Consider the following 15,098-nt stretch of genomic DNA (forward strand, 5'->3'; position numbering starts at 1 on the left):
ACTAGCTGAATTGTAGTGATTCTGGTAAAACTTGACCTTTATTACCAAAAGGAATGGTAAAAGTACAGTGAGACCTTATGCCCCTAAACCATGAGATGTTTTCCAGATATTTGTCATCCCTACCTATCTTAGCAAATGGCAGTGACCTTGCTGAGATTTCTGCTTTTCATAAGTGCAACAGAATAAATTCAGACCTGAGGTACTTTTCTGATGTGAATTTTGAGTAAATATGCACGCTGCCCTGTTGCCTGTTGTCCCCTTGCTAATTTTCAGGGACAGCAAGACATTGACCTGGTTTTTAGGTATGCCCACTCGTAATTGCTTAATTAATAAAATAGAGGTGGTGATAGAAATGCTACTGTTAACAGTTGTGTGTGGTACCACTGGTATTCCAGCCTTTAAGAGCACTGCTGTCATCATCTGGCCACCCCCCATGGTGCTGTTGTGCTGCTGTTCTCTGTCACCTCCTGCCCTGCTCTGTCACCCGGGGCTGTCACAGCGAGGGGCCGTGGCGGTGTCCTGCAGCTGCCTGCTCATGCTCCAGGTTCAAGTGCAGTTTTTAGCCTGTGCTCTGTTTCATGCTCTGCTGGTTGAGCTGGATAACTGCTGGTGTAGGCAAAAGGTGAGACCTTGGTGTCTGTTTACTCCGTGCACATGGCGGGCTGTGGGTGAAGCCGCCTGGGTCAGGTGCTGCAGAAGCCAGTTCCCAGCTCTGGTTTTGGAGCTTTCTCTGAAACACCAGTGTTGTCACCGGGCAGACAGATCCTGACAGCCCTGGTTAAGGCGGACAAGAAAGCAGGGTAAAACCTGAGGGCAAATCTCTGCCTTGAGTCTAGAAATTAAATAATTTAATCTTTTCTTTTGATGTAAGTATGTGTCATATAGTAATCATTTGAGGAAGTGCTCAGGAAACCCTGCAGAAGTTCTGGTGGGCTCTCTGGGGCAGCAGTTCTGTTTGAGAATGAACAAGGGGGAACTAATGAACAGGTGTGTGGTGCTGGGAGCTGAGCATTCCTCAGCACTTCAGTGACCCACAGAATCAGGGAGCACCAACAGCACAAAAAAGGACAGATGTGGCAGGCACCACAGCTGGTGTTAGCCTGACAGCCGGGACAGTCTGAGTGTACCCTGTGCAGGAGACTGAGATCCAAACTGAGCTCTGTGTAAAAGGTATCTGTCATTATCTAGCAACTGTTTTGTCCTTGGGATAACAGACACTCCTGGATAATATATCCATCTGTCGTTTTTACAAAGCCGAGAATTTTTATCTCCCATTTTCATTTTCTTAGGAACGCTGTGTATTTGCAGTTTGGGGTGATTACTTGCATGCCCACATAAACCAAAGGCTGTTGGTGCCTTCTTACACAACCGAAGTACCCATGTAAGAAGATTCTGACATATTTAATGTGTCCTAATAGTACTCAAATTATAGGTCTGGTATAAGCAAAAGTATTTGTTTCTGCTTCGTGGTGTGTTGGATTTTTTTTTTCCTATAAGAGAAACTATCATATTTAATTCAGGTAAAGTGTTATGATACACCTTCATTGCTCAATTGAGTCAGACAAAAAGAGTTGGATATGTTCCCAAGGGAGAGCATACTTTGAAGAATACAGTGGTTTACTTTTAACGCTTGTTCTTCACTGAAGTTTATATTTGCTTGAAATCCAAATTGTTGGCATCTTACTACCTGTAAGTAGTCCAAAAGTTCCACTGCTTCTTTTTGATGGAGATAGGTTTTTTAATTTGCAGGTTTGTATTTTATGTTTTAATTAATGTGTGTAGTAGTTCAATTCAATTCCCTTAATGGACTTTGTTACAGAATGAAAATATTTTTTTTACTATAAACCTGTATAATTTATATTTATATTTCTGAAATAAGTAATGATATCTGAAGGAAACACCTATTTCAGAAATCCCAACTAAATGTGCTGCAAACACTAAAAGCAATGAGGATGCTGATGGAGTGTGGATGACTGAAGTTCTACTTGGCATGCTGCTGGACTAGTTAAGCCTCTCTCAGTCCAGAAAATTGCTGTTAGGACATCTGTGGCTGCAGGTGGTCACACCAGGAAGAGGTGGACAGGTTAGCTAGGAGTAGATCTGGGCCATGGGTGTAATGTACAGAAGAGTACCCTGTTGTCCTAGTGGCTTAAAAATTACATGGAGCTCAACAAACGGCTCACGTCGTCTTCACCTCTTTCAGAAAGCTGTATCTGCAGGAAGCATACACTGTAATCAGCTTGGCAGTCTTTCAACTGAAAGCAAAGTAGACACAAGGAGTCGGTGAAGTGCCAGATAAAGATAATAAACTGTAATTTGCCAATTTTGGGTTCTTTCCAGCAAATTTTTCTGGTATTTATCTAGGTATCCAGTCTTGATGAACATTTTGAGGGTTTAGATTGGGGATGGAAGGGAGTGCAGGCATTTTGGACAGAAATAATACGCTTGCATGAGTCACAATTCTTAGTAAGTATAATAAAGGAGAAAATAGAGTAAAACATATAATGGTACCAAAACTTGAGTTTCACAGAATCTGGCATTAAGGTAAAAGAAACTTATAGTTGTTCCGTAAAAGGTTGTTTAAATTGAAGTCAAGTGAATGCATTTCATTGACTTTACATGGGAACTATTGCAAAGCAGTGCAAGTGAGTTGGATCTGCTAAAACCAGAAATCTCTCCCATCTCTCTGGAAAACAGTTCCACTTTAAAGTTATGTCGGTTCAGTTCCCTTCATGATGGTAATTTTGAACTTAACTATCCATTTAGCAAAGGAGAGGGCAAGCCAGCATTGAAGGATTTGAAATTATGTATTCTGGTCTCATGAAAATTTCATGGTTTAAATAAATAAATAAAAGCTTTCCTGAGTGAAATGCTGTGGTTATCTAAGAGGTCATATCTCTCCCTCCCTCACTATCCTCATAATAAACAGCTATTGATTAAATTGAAGAGCCGCTTGGTCTTTAGCACTACAGGTGAGAGGTGGTTTTTGGCCAGGGCTACACTATGGTAGGATATATTTTATGCTTGCCCTTTTTTCACTGCCCTCCTTTGCTTTTTTCTTTGCTTTTTTCTTTTCTTTTTTCTTTTCTTTTTTCTTTTCTTTTTTCTTTGCTTTTTTCTTTGCTTTTTTCTTTCTTTTTTTTTTTCCTTTTTTCTTTTTTTCTTTTTTTATGTTGTTTTGGTTTTGTTTTTTTAAATCCACACACCATCAGATCTGTATGTGTTTATTTTTACATATTGTGGGGGGTTTTTTGTGCGCAACCATTTTTCACTAGAGACTGAGCATAAAAAATGGAGGCATATATATTTATATAAATATAAGAGAGGTAAGAATCAGCAGATAATTGAAACTGGTTTTCTTAATGCCAGTGTTTAAATTCAATTTGCCTTAGATATATGGAGTATTTTGACATGTATTATTTTTTGAGCCATGATACCAGGCCTGGCAGATTAATATTCTGTTTTGGTAAATTTTCTTCCTGTTCAATAGCACTTCACCCAGTTAAGAGTTTGTGCCATTATAATAGATTCAAAAGACAAATAGCGAGCTATTGATCAAAGAACTCCTGGCAGAGATAAATCCAGCCTTAGACCTGCATAAACTGGCTTGTTGCATTTAGCCTGGCTATTTATACTGTCCCATCGTCCTGTATTTAGAGCAAAGGGTTTGGTGACAGGAGTTGAAAGTCTGTGATCTGCTTTAGCTTGGAGGATGAGATGTGCTAAATGAAACATTAAAGAGTTCTTCTGTGCTTTGTTCTGTCCTAATGCAAGTTGTCAGCGGCTTTTTGTTGTCTGGGTTTTTTTGCTGGAAAAAGAATAAATTTATTTTATCATAAACTCAGTCATTTGTGAACACTTTAAACTAGAGCAAATATCTTCTGCAGTTAGGTTAAAAATAGCATGTCCTAGGGACAGAGGAAGCAGCTGTGTTAAAGTATCTGCCTATTGCTACGTTTTCAGGATTTCTATTAATGATACAAAGTCAGTTGAAATGACATCCATTACATATTTGTCCAAACGAGTGGAGAAGAAAAATAAACAATGTGGTGCTAGAGAATCCATTAGAATTGTGTATCTCTGCCTGTCTTTCCTAATCAGAGGAGTTGATATCTATTTTCTACCCACAGTTATTTCTGTAACACGTATATATCACACTGAAAAGCACTAAGACAGTGAGGTTTGCCTGCCTAATAAATGTTCTTACTCATCTTTATTGTTTTGTGGTTCATATATACGCAGATAAAATTTGCATGCTCTGAAGGATACATAATGGTTTTTAAAACCATCCTTTCTTCATGAAAAGAAGCAAAACTGGGCTTCTATTGAATAGATAACTTCATTCATTTAAGAACTATAAATATTTTTCCAATAATGCAGAAATTTTCCCAAAAGGAGATGACTCCTCCTGGGTGATGTGAAAGTCTTTATTAATGTTTATGTTGTTAGATTCAGCAAGGCTACTCCACTACACCATAGGTTATAGTTTTTCCTCAGTAGATTTTTAGTTACAGTTACTGTCAGCATACAATTTGAGCCAGGACTGGATAGTAAGGTGTTAGAAACAAATACAGATACCATATGGTAATCCTGTCCCATACCTTGTTAGCACTTTTGTCCTCTTGTATCTTTTGTTAACTTTTGTTTCCCAGGTATCTTGTAAATTTCTTTCTGTATAGGTCCATAACAACACAAAAATGGCAATTACAAAATACTGTATTTGTTATCATTACATTTCATTAGTATTTTAATAATTACTATAATCTAGCTTTTTGATTTAAAATATCTATCCTAGGAGTGAAAGTGTCTCCAGTGTTAGTAAATTCTGTGAACTGCTTGTCTCTCGTAGTGTTGGACATGGCTCGACACGTTCCCCTGTACCGAGCTCTGCTGGAATTGCTCCGTGCAATTGCCTCGTGCACATCGATGGTGCCCTTACTTCTTCCTCTGTCAGGAGAAAGTAGTGAAGAGGAGGAAGAGCAGTTGGAGTCACAAGCTTCTGTTGGGACCTTGTTGGCTAAAATGAAGACCTGTGTAGATACCTATACCAACCGACTGAGGTAAGCACTTTTCTCAGCCCTGATCGTCATTTAAACTGTATTGTGTGCTTGTGCTTTAGGAATGCTGCTCCCTAATTTAGTGCTCCCACTGAGACCCTCCAAACCACGCTGCCCCTTGCTGGCTCCAGCCTTCCCCTCTCCTGTGGTGGGGTGGAGAGGAGTATTGGAGGCACAAAAGGTCAGAATCAGGGGTTGAGATAAGAATAATTTACTGGAAGCAGCAATGAGATAAGAGAACAAACAGCAACAATATAACTAACAAAAAAGTACAGAAGAGAGTGTGATTCACACGCTGAAATGCTCACCATGGAGCTCAGCCCAACTGCAGCTACACCACCCTGACCCCTCCTTCCAGCTCAGAACAAGCATTATCGAGCTGCTTTTTCAGTGTGGAACTGGCACCACCCAACTGCTCCCTCCACCACGGTTACTTGACCAGAAGGAGCCCCTTCTTCCCAGAGGAGAGTCCCTTTCCCCTGCCCCAGCAATGGTCTGTGGTGGTGTAGAGTAACCTCTGAGTCCTGGCCATGCCCTCTCCTGGATACTGCAAAAATTAACCCTGTTCTGGCTGGAGCAGGACATGTGCTTTTACTTACGATGAATATAGAAGTGGAAGAAGATTGAGTTCTGTATATTTCTCTGAATGGATGCTACCATCCAGAGTGAGAATATACCATCTGTTTGATCTAGATGTGTATTTGTATGTATCTGTCTGGTTTACTGTACTATTTACAGGGAATGGTTTTGGTATGACAGACTTAAACTGGTAAATTTGCATACTCTTGTCATTTCATTGATAACTATCAATGTTGCAATACAGATTTTCATTTCTTCATTTTAATAATTTTCTGCGTCCAGTAATTAGTTGGTTTCTTGATTCTGTTTACTTGCTTCCAATTTAAAGACTTAAGAAATAATAACCTGTCCTTCTCTGCAAAATTTAGTGCTGTCCCTAAGCATGTGCTGAAACATCATGGGAAGAAGGTAAATAAAACATCAGGAAAAGGTGTGTGGAGAATGTTCTTTCCCCCACTGTTAACTCGGAATATTTACCAACCTTTACCTGAGAGAATTTTGGAGAAGGAATCCCATTACTAGGAACTCTTTCTAGTAGCTCCTGATGAACTGGACTTTACCCATCAATTTCTCCAATACTTCTTGACTGAGATTGCAAGTCTTGCTTATCAAGCATGTAAGGTACCTGTAGTGGGATTCTTTTTTTGCTAGTGTAGTGCAAAAGAAACAGAACTGGGAAGCACAAAAACCAGTTCTTTATGTTGGATACCCACCTAAAAAAGCTTCTGCTTGCTGGCAATATAACAAATATATATTTCATAGTATATGTAATGTTCTTAAAATATGAAAGATATTTGGCTTCTGTGTAATCCATTTCCAATGCCTGTGGATGTAATTCTCCACCAGAATCGCTGACTGTTTCATCTTTGCTAATCTGGTCATCCGTTAGCCTCGGATTTAATGGCCATGGAAACCTGCATCCTCTCATGTCACTTCCCCAGGCTGAAGCCTAAAAAGTTTCTTTGTGAGAATGGCACGTGACTACTGTTCATAAGATCTTTTCAATTTTGTAAAGTAAATACAGTATGAGTAGTTCTTCAGTGCCACCTTAGGATCTGGAAACAAAGAAGAATTCTAAAGTCACAATTATTTTGGTATTAGATGGATTTGATAAGAATTCTGTGATTGGTTCTTTGTGCATTATCTGTACAATTTTCTTGTATTACTTTGTTATACCAGCACAAAAGGAAAGCTTGTCTTTTACTGGATGGTTTAAGCATAGTGCTGTTTGTCTTTGAAGCAATGTATGGACAAGGATGAAAACATCATCCTGAACAGCCTGGAATCACTGGGGTGGAAGGTTTGAATTCTCAGCATTTTAGTTGAAGGAGTGCCAGAAATTTAAGCAAGTGTTGGCATGAATTTCTTAAATGGGACAATCAGCTGTTTCTTTTAGGTCAAATTGGCAGAGCAGCCCAAAATTATGGGTTCTAGTTTCAAAGACAAAACCTCACATCCTCTGAGCAGCAGACTTGTGTGTCTGCCAAATGTCATCTCATGTTGGACTGGAAGTGTCCACTTTGATCCAGAATTGGAGAGGAACAGTTTTGGTTTTGGACTTCAGTTAACATTGATTTTCCTTTACTTTCAAAGGCCACGCTATTCTGTGGCCCTGGAAAATTTGGGAAATTTGTGGACAGTGGAGAAGACATTTAGGGATGAGATGATTTCCCATGACTGTTTGAATGCTAGGCAGTCAAAGCCATCAGTGGTCGGAGAGCAGTCAGGCTGGTGTAATGAGTTGCCACCAGGGCTGAGTTTGAGACATGAGCTTGCTGTGATGGCTGAGCCCTTTGCTGCAGAGAGCTGCTGATGTGTGGCAAAGCAGGCTCATTGGAACCAACATCTGCTGGGTGAGCTTCATGCAAATGGTTACTCTGGCAAAATGACTTGGTGGTTCATTTGTGTGATGTGTTGTCTAGCAAGCGTACCTCTAAAACTCCCAACTGTGCTTCATGGGGATGCTGGATTACAACCAGGTGGGCTTGAGGCATTTTCTCTGCTATGGCATTTCGTTGTCTTCACTGCTATTTTGGAGAACTTCTATGCCAAAGGGTACATTTTGCAAACAAAAAATTTTTTCTTCAGAACAGGGCCCCAAGAATCGAGGCCTAATTTGTTTTAGTTTATTTTTCTTTAAAAAACAGTTATCAGTTCCTTCTGCTGCATGCCGAAGCTCTCATTTCGAGTTGATGGTTGGTTGTCTGCAGGGAGCAGTCCTGCAGCCTCTGATTTGGAATGCTTCCACTTAATGTCCGTAAATAGTGCTTCAAGCCCCAAGGTGGGATAGGTGGAGCCACCCGGGAGGAGGCCAGCTTTCAGCAGTGTCCATTTGCAAAGTCGCAGTCCCTTGCTTGTTTTGCCTGATTTCAGGAGATTTGTTTAAGAAACTGAATTACTGGAAGGAACAAATGCGGAGACTGTGAGAGCTGTGGTTGCACACCCAGTATAGTTTTATCCCAAGGCAGTGAGCCCTGGACTAAGACTGAGCAACGCTGTGCTGTGAGCACTGTCCCTGTGGTGCGCAGGGGCTGAATGGCTCATTGGCTGTACTCTGTGGATGCTTTGATAAGGGTATCATTCTGTATCATCACATTTACCTCCAAGTACCAGGCACGGGTGAGTAAGTATTAGTATTGACTTTGAAAATTAAGGTTGCCTTGGGAGTGTATAATTCATTATTCATTTAGCACAGCATAAAGAGAAGGCTGTCACCGTCTAGCACAAGCTAAATTAGTGGCTTAAATTATTAGCATGTACACTGCTGCCTCTTCTAGCAAATATATTAGCCACTGTCATCCCTTTAAATATGGGTTGACATTTTCTCTGCTTTTTCTTCAGTGGCTGAAAAACTGTATGGGGAAGGTTCTGTGTCTAAATTAAATATTTGGCTCCTCCTCTGCTCTGGAAATCGTAACATGTAGATAAAGGATTTCCCTGCATTAAAGCTCAGGAGTTTGTTAAACTATTAACTATCTGCATACACAAATTTCTGTGCAGGCTGACAGAGTGCAGGGAAGGATCTGAAGCATCTTACTGGCTTTATGACTTCACTTTTGGTATTTCGTCTCCTCCTTCATGGAGTATTGAGAGCCGTAAAGCTCCCAGCAACTGCTTCTCTCAAGCTGGGGCCCTGCTGGTGCCTCTGGATCACTCGTGTGTGACACCCAGCCTGGAGAGAGAATGAATCCAGGCAGCACTGCAGCAGTGGAGATGACAGCAAGAAGGGAGAATGGTATTTTCTCAGCTTTATGAAATAGTGTGCTCTGCCCACATTGTGCATGCTCACAAATGGCACAGCAGTCATCAGGTTGCTTTTATTATGTGTGCACAAAGCAATACCATGTGTTTCAGGTCACACTGAGAAACAGTTTACGGACTGTCGTCTTCAGTAAAGCTGTCGTTTTGACCTTGGAGGAGTCCAGGATTGAATCTGACCATGGAGTTATTTTGTAGGGTGCATAGAGCAGCCACAAGGCTGCAGCAGGCTCGTGGGGGCCTGCTGACCTTTCTGAGGGACTGGGACCCTCACAGTGACTCTGACCTTAGTATACTTTGTGTGTTCTAAGATTCCCCAGTGCATTGGTGATATTTGAAACCCTTGGAACTTTTCCATGGGCTTTGAATTACATTTTTGTCTCAGCCCTTTTATAAGCATACAGTTTAGGGAACAAAACAGGCTTTTAGATTTTCCAGACCAGGATGTTTTGTTACATGAGGGAGATGGGTACAGAGACCAGATTCACACCTCCATCTTCCAGTCCAGAGCTCTTTCATGTGAGATTTTTATCTTATAGCACACCTGTTCTTCTTAAATTGCATTATTTAATAGCCATGATAAACATGTTTTAAGGATATGTTTCCAGAAGGGGCTGCTGTGGTCTTCTAAAGTAAAAGATAATATTAAATGAAGTGGAATCGTTCATGTCTGCAGTGGTGTTCAGTTCTGTCTCAGACTGCAAAACTCTGTGAGCTTTAAAAATTATCATGAGTGTGAGAGTACATATGGCTGGGGAATCTTTGACAGATTTTCCCATCTAGAGTCTAGGGAATTACTTGATTTTCCATATGCTGATGGTAAATAAACTGAGAAACTGTAAAATACTGTTAAATTTCTCCAAACATTTGTGAATAATGCTAAAGTGGAAAATAAAATAATGAGGCAGATGCCTACAAGAGAGATGGCAAACAACTTTTTACAAAGGGCATGCAATGACAGGACAAGGGGGAATGGCTTCAAATGAAAGAGTAGATTTAGATTAGATATTTGGAAAAAATTCTTTGCTTCTAGGGTGGTGAGGCACTGGAACAGGGTGCCCAGAGAAGCTGTGGATGCCCCATATCTGGAGGTGTTCAAGGCCAGGCTGGATGCGGCTCTGAGCTACCTGATCCAGTTTTAGGTGTCTCTCCCATGGCAGGGGGTTGGAATGAGATGACCTTGAAGGTCCCTTCCAACTCAAACCATTCTGTGATTCTGTGATCTCACACACTGTGCAGGATGGATGGCACTAAGTTGTTCTTTTGAATCAAATAAAGGTAGGAAGACAAAATGGGGGAAGAAAAGACTTGATGTCACTATTCATAGGAGTCTTGCACACTGCGGCAATATCAGTTGGTTTGTTCCCCAAAAGTGGGAGGTTACCTTTAGCCTAACTAACCATGAGAATATACAAGCAACACTTGCGTTGTGAGGAAGCTAAATGTTGATAAGGCAGTATGTCTAATTTTGGGAATGTGTGTACCAGCTATCTTATCCTCCCTAAGAAACTGACTGAAATCCATGATTAGGCAGAATCAACGTCAAAAAATGAGACTTGGATGGGGCTGAGGTGTGGCTGAATTAGATTTATTCCTGCATTTCCTTCCTAAACTGCTCTTCCACAGGTGTGGCCTGACTCGGAAGTTGAGCAGCTTGATAATGTAGACCCTCACACAAGCGCCAGATAACTGCAGTTGTCAGGGTCGAGCTGTTCTGCAAATGCGATTTCAAAAGTCTGTTCTGAGGAGGGGCAGGGCGGGGGTTTTCTGTTGTGCCGATGATTGCAGTGGACAGAATCTCCTCTCCCTGGTGGCCCAGGAGATGTTAGAGTACATTCTCTTTTGACAGTTCAGAAAGTGCTGAAGTGTAACTGTTGTGGACAGCAGGGAGAACAAGAGGAATTATATTATTGGTACTGAAAGTTTGCACTTGAGTAGATGTCTCCTTTCCCTGCTGCTTCAACTAATACATATTCCTTGTCTGCCAAGGCAGTTGCTGTCAGTAACTCACTGTGTCTGTAGGAGTTTTTAAGCATGTGGTGAAGCATTTTCCTTAATGGGGCCATCACCTTGATTTTTTTGATTCTAAGACCAAGCAGAAGGAAGAAAACCAAGCCAGTCCAAATTGATGACAACAATGGATGACAACAGAGCCACAAGAACACTGTTTTGAAAATTAATTTCTAAGAATTTTACTTTTGGTACCTTCACCAAGCATGTTTTTATTGCTTTTCACACGTCTTTCTCTTGCAGAATGCCCACTGACATTTTACTTCAGCCAGAATTTCTCCAAGGGTTTTGTAGCAAATAGCTTAAGGCTTCTGCATCAATAGCAGGCAGATCTAAATCTGTATACCTTTCCAGGGACTGGTAGCTGCTAGCATGTGCATGATGTTAAAACAGGTTATCACTGAGGTTTAGTAGGTTTGAATATATATTTCTGAAGGTGCTTAGTAGGTTATTTTAAAAATACTGGCCTAGCTTTCCACAAGGAAAAATGCAATAATAAGGATTGGAAAGTATGAATGAGAGATGCAGCTGCTGCTTTTTTGTCAAATAGTGTTCCTCAAATGCAACCTGGGGCTGGCTGTGATGCCTCTGATTCCTCTTAACTTTGAGGGTCTGAAAGCTCAGAATAGCTTGAAAATCAGCCATGGGCTAACATCCTTTTGGATTAAATCTGGAACAGGGAAAATGGACCGTGCTACAGTAATGTATTTTGTTATTAATGCTCTCTAGGGATATTCTCATTTGATTAGGTACAGTTCAGAGACCATATTCAGTACTACTGTAATCACCTCTACTGAATAGTTTAGAGAGTCATTCATTATGCACAATTTCAGTCTAGATTAAAGCACAGAAATGTTACAGTTGGTAAAATATGTTAGCTGTATCAGAACATTAAATTGCTGTTTTTACTTGTATGGATAGTTTCTTGGTTTGCTAGTGAGAAAGAGAAAAAAAACACTTTGTCTTGGCTATTGAACTCGTTTGGGTCTCAAAACAAACAAGTGCTGTTGAAACAAAAATGTATAGAAATTGTTGTAAAATAATTTGGGTGCTGTTAGCATTAAAATCTCCATAAGTTTTGCAGGATGACAGTGTAAACTTATGCTAGCTCTTAAAACAGAAGCTTTTAAATACAGACATTTAGGTTACATTAGTATCAAATACCCTTGTCCTCATTTCAGCAGTTGACTATCTGTGCTAGGAAGGACTGGATTGTCACAGTCTAAAGATTTAAATGTATCTTAGATGAATATGCAACTAGCTTCTATCAAACGACAGTGCAGTATGCACTGCATTTTCAAATACTTAGAAAAAATTGAGGTGTTTAAATTGACACTTTGATTTGCAATACTTTGATTATAGACATCCAATGTAACCTAAATGCATTTTATATTTTAAGGCCTTTTAAACTCTTTATTGAAATAAAAGCTCTACATTTCTGTAGCCTAGAAGAGAACTGCAGAGAGAGAGAAAATGTGTGTTTGGCCCACAGCCCTGTGGTGCATAGGTTGATGTTCATCTACTCGCTGTGAATTTTTACTGGAGGTTTCCTAGAGTTTTACCATGAGTGTATTTTCAATAATGGCTAGTGTATTGTATAGCAGGAAGGAGCACTTTATCACCTCTTCAGGACTTAGTTTTGCACAAGGATCTGCAAGGATGAAATGCGTATTCACTACATGATCTTTGATAAATTGATTTTGTAAGGTTTTCTAATCCTGTGTGAAGGTGTGCAGACATCAGGTCAGCCTGCAGGGTGACAATCAGGAGACCTGAAATGTTGAAGCAGAAACTGCTGTACTGGAATCACTGTCTTTGTGTTCATGTTTTCACTGCTCATACCAGGTGTACATCTGTTTGTCAAATCAAGGCAGCATGTTCAGTGTTAGAACTGCTGGTTGCTGCATTCGGTGATGAACCTGAAGGTACAGAGACACATTCCATTTCAGAAGACTTCGTTTAGTCTCAATCCTTTATCTTTGGTATCTTTCCCTGTTGACAGATGCACTGGATACTGTATGTCTGGTCGAAAGATATTCCCTCATGTTATATCCTATTTCTTTGTCCCACACAGATCTAAAAAAGACAAAGCTAAAGCAGGAGTAAAGCCAGATACTTCAGATCAAGAGCCAGAGGGACTGACCCTCCTGGTGCCAGACATCCAAAAGACGGCAGAGATCGTCTATGCTGCGACCACCAGCCTGCGCCAAGCAAACCAAGGTGAAACACAAACACTTCTCCAAGTCCTGCTGCTGTTTACCTGTAATACAGCCATTTACTGATAACTTACAGATCAGCTTAAAAGCAAGACGAAACACTTCCCTCCTGTCCCCAACTGCTGACTGCATTTTCACAGGTGGTAGAACTTTGTAGTAGTTTTAAATGTTTTGATCAGGAAACAGAATAATTCAAGTAAGTTAGAGTACACCTCACAGCTTCCAGCACAGTTATGTAGCACCTTTTTTTGTTATGGTTATTATTTTACTTGGCAGAAAACAACATCCAGGACCTTCAGTAATAAACCTTTTTCTATTAAAACTAAATCTTATGAATTGGATTAACTATTAAGCAGATGAATGCAGAACAAAAATCTGAAACATGGTTTGAACTTACAGATGTTCAAAAGACCATCTGGTTGTCTAGTAATAAAAACTAAAGATTAAGTAGCTGAATCAGGGGAGTGCATTTTATAAAGGCTTGTATAATTGGCTCCTAATTTTGGAGAGTCCAGGAATGCATGTGGGAATAGCCATCCACACAAGCATATGTCATACTTCCTGTTTGAAATTAAAAAAAGATAAAAGAAACAATAAAAGAATATTCAAAGAAGCAGCAGCAGCAGCAGTCATGAATTATTTCGAAGCTGAGATTATGATCTTTATTTATTCCAGGCTGTTCAGATAATGATACACAGTAGTGAGAAAAAGAGGTTTGTATATCCTAAGTGATGCCCAGTTTTGAGATGTCCCTTCAAAAGAATGTAACCATAAAATGTCAACACTTGCTGTGCTTTTCTTGGCATTACGTAGTTAACTGCAAATAATTATCACATTTTACACAACAGAAAAGAAGATGGCTGAATATTCCAAAAAGGCTGCTGTGAAGCCCAAGCCTTTGTCTGTTTTACGATCCCTTGAAGAGAAGTATGTGGCTGTCATGAAAAAACTCCAGTTTGGTAAGTTGAGAAGTGTAAATGTGTGTCTTTTAGAAAGCAGACACTGAAGAAATATGTGTGCTGTTGAACAGAATCCTGTATTATTTGTAAAGTTAACAAGTGTCTTACATACGTGACCACTGATAATTTTCACATGAGGAAATTTGTACATCCGTGTTTTCAGGTTATCAACTTAGGCAGTCTTTGAACTAATAAGAAATGTTTTAGGCATGCACTGGGGTAATTCAGGGGACCAGATGAATTTAGTTATGTGATGGTGTTCATGTTTTTGTTACAGTAATGATTTTTTGTGAGTCAGTTCTCAAATTACATTGAAATGCTTCATTTTTTTTAAGCTCATATATTATGAGCTTCATTTATTTATGTATAAAGCTCATATATATTATTTTTAAATAGAAAATAAATCAAAATGTGTTTTTTAAATGAAACTGCAATAGATTTGATTGTGTCCTTTCATGAAGTGCAATATATTGCATTTGGAAAATGTAATGGGAATCGGTCCTTACTTTGGCCATAAAAGGAATGTGTCACCAAAAAATTCATAAAGAACTAATAGTATCTTATCCAAAAAAGAGCTATAAAATTACTGCAAAAACACGTTCACTGAGTATTTTTTGCGTTGTGGTGACCACATTTGCAGTCACATTTCTTTGCTGTTTTATTTGTAAGAGGTTTTCCTCACAAATGTTTGTGGAGTGTATGCCAAGTGTGGGAGTTAGGAAGGTTTGTAGGAAGTGGGAGCTTTTCCCTTTGGCATCTGTGCTGCAGATTTTGTGTAGTAAGTGATTAAAGAAAACCAGCTCCACTGTAGTTTTTCATGGTTCTTCAATAACATTGCCACCAGCACATGAGTGAATACCGCTGGCACTTGGCTTCACACAAGTTCCATTATTAGCATTATTATGTGTTTGTAAGTATCATCATATTCCTGGTTGGGAATAGCTGGTAGCTTTCCAAATTGGGGGTGGTGTATATTGACAAGTTGCATATGAAAGTTTGTAAATTAGCTGCAGAGAATG

General features: G+C 39.8%; 1 protein-coding gene across 2 annotated transcripts in view; it reads left to right on the plus strand.

Annotated features, from left to right (window-relative positions):
- The window catches only part of BIRC6 (baculoviral IAP repeat containing 6), a 175,602-nt gene that overhangs the window by 148,140 nt on the left and 12,364 nt on the right, over positions 1 to 15,098 (plus strand). For both annotated transcript variants that reach the window (XM_066178597.1, XM_066178596.1), the window contains exons 66-68: positions 4,850 to 5,060; positions 12,979 to 13,124; positions 13,969 to 14,079. In XM_066178597.1, the coding sequence (XP_066034694.1) occupies positions 4,850 to 5,060; positions 12,979 to 13,124; positions 13,969 to 14,079 (468 nt within the window). The remainder of the gene's footprint in view (positions 1 to 4,849; positions 5,061 to 12,978; positions 13,125 to 13,968; positions 14,080 to 15,098) is intronic.

This window comes from Chamaea fasciata, unplaced genomic scaffold (genome assembly GCF_029207755.1).
Source record: "Chamaea fasciata isolate MVZ Bird 193981 ecotype frontalis unplaced genomic scaffold, bChaFas1.0.hap1 SCAF_3, whole genome shotgun sequence".
Taxonomy (NCBI): domain Eukaryota; kingdom Metazoa; phylum Chordata; class Aves; order Passeriformes; family Sylviidae; genus Chamaea; species Chamaea fasciata.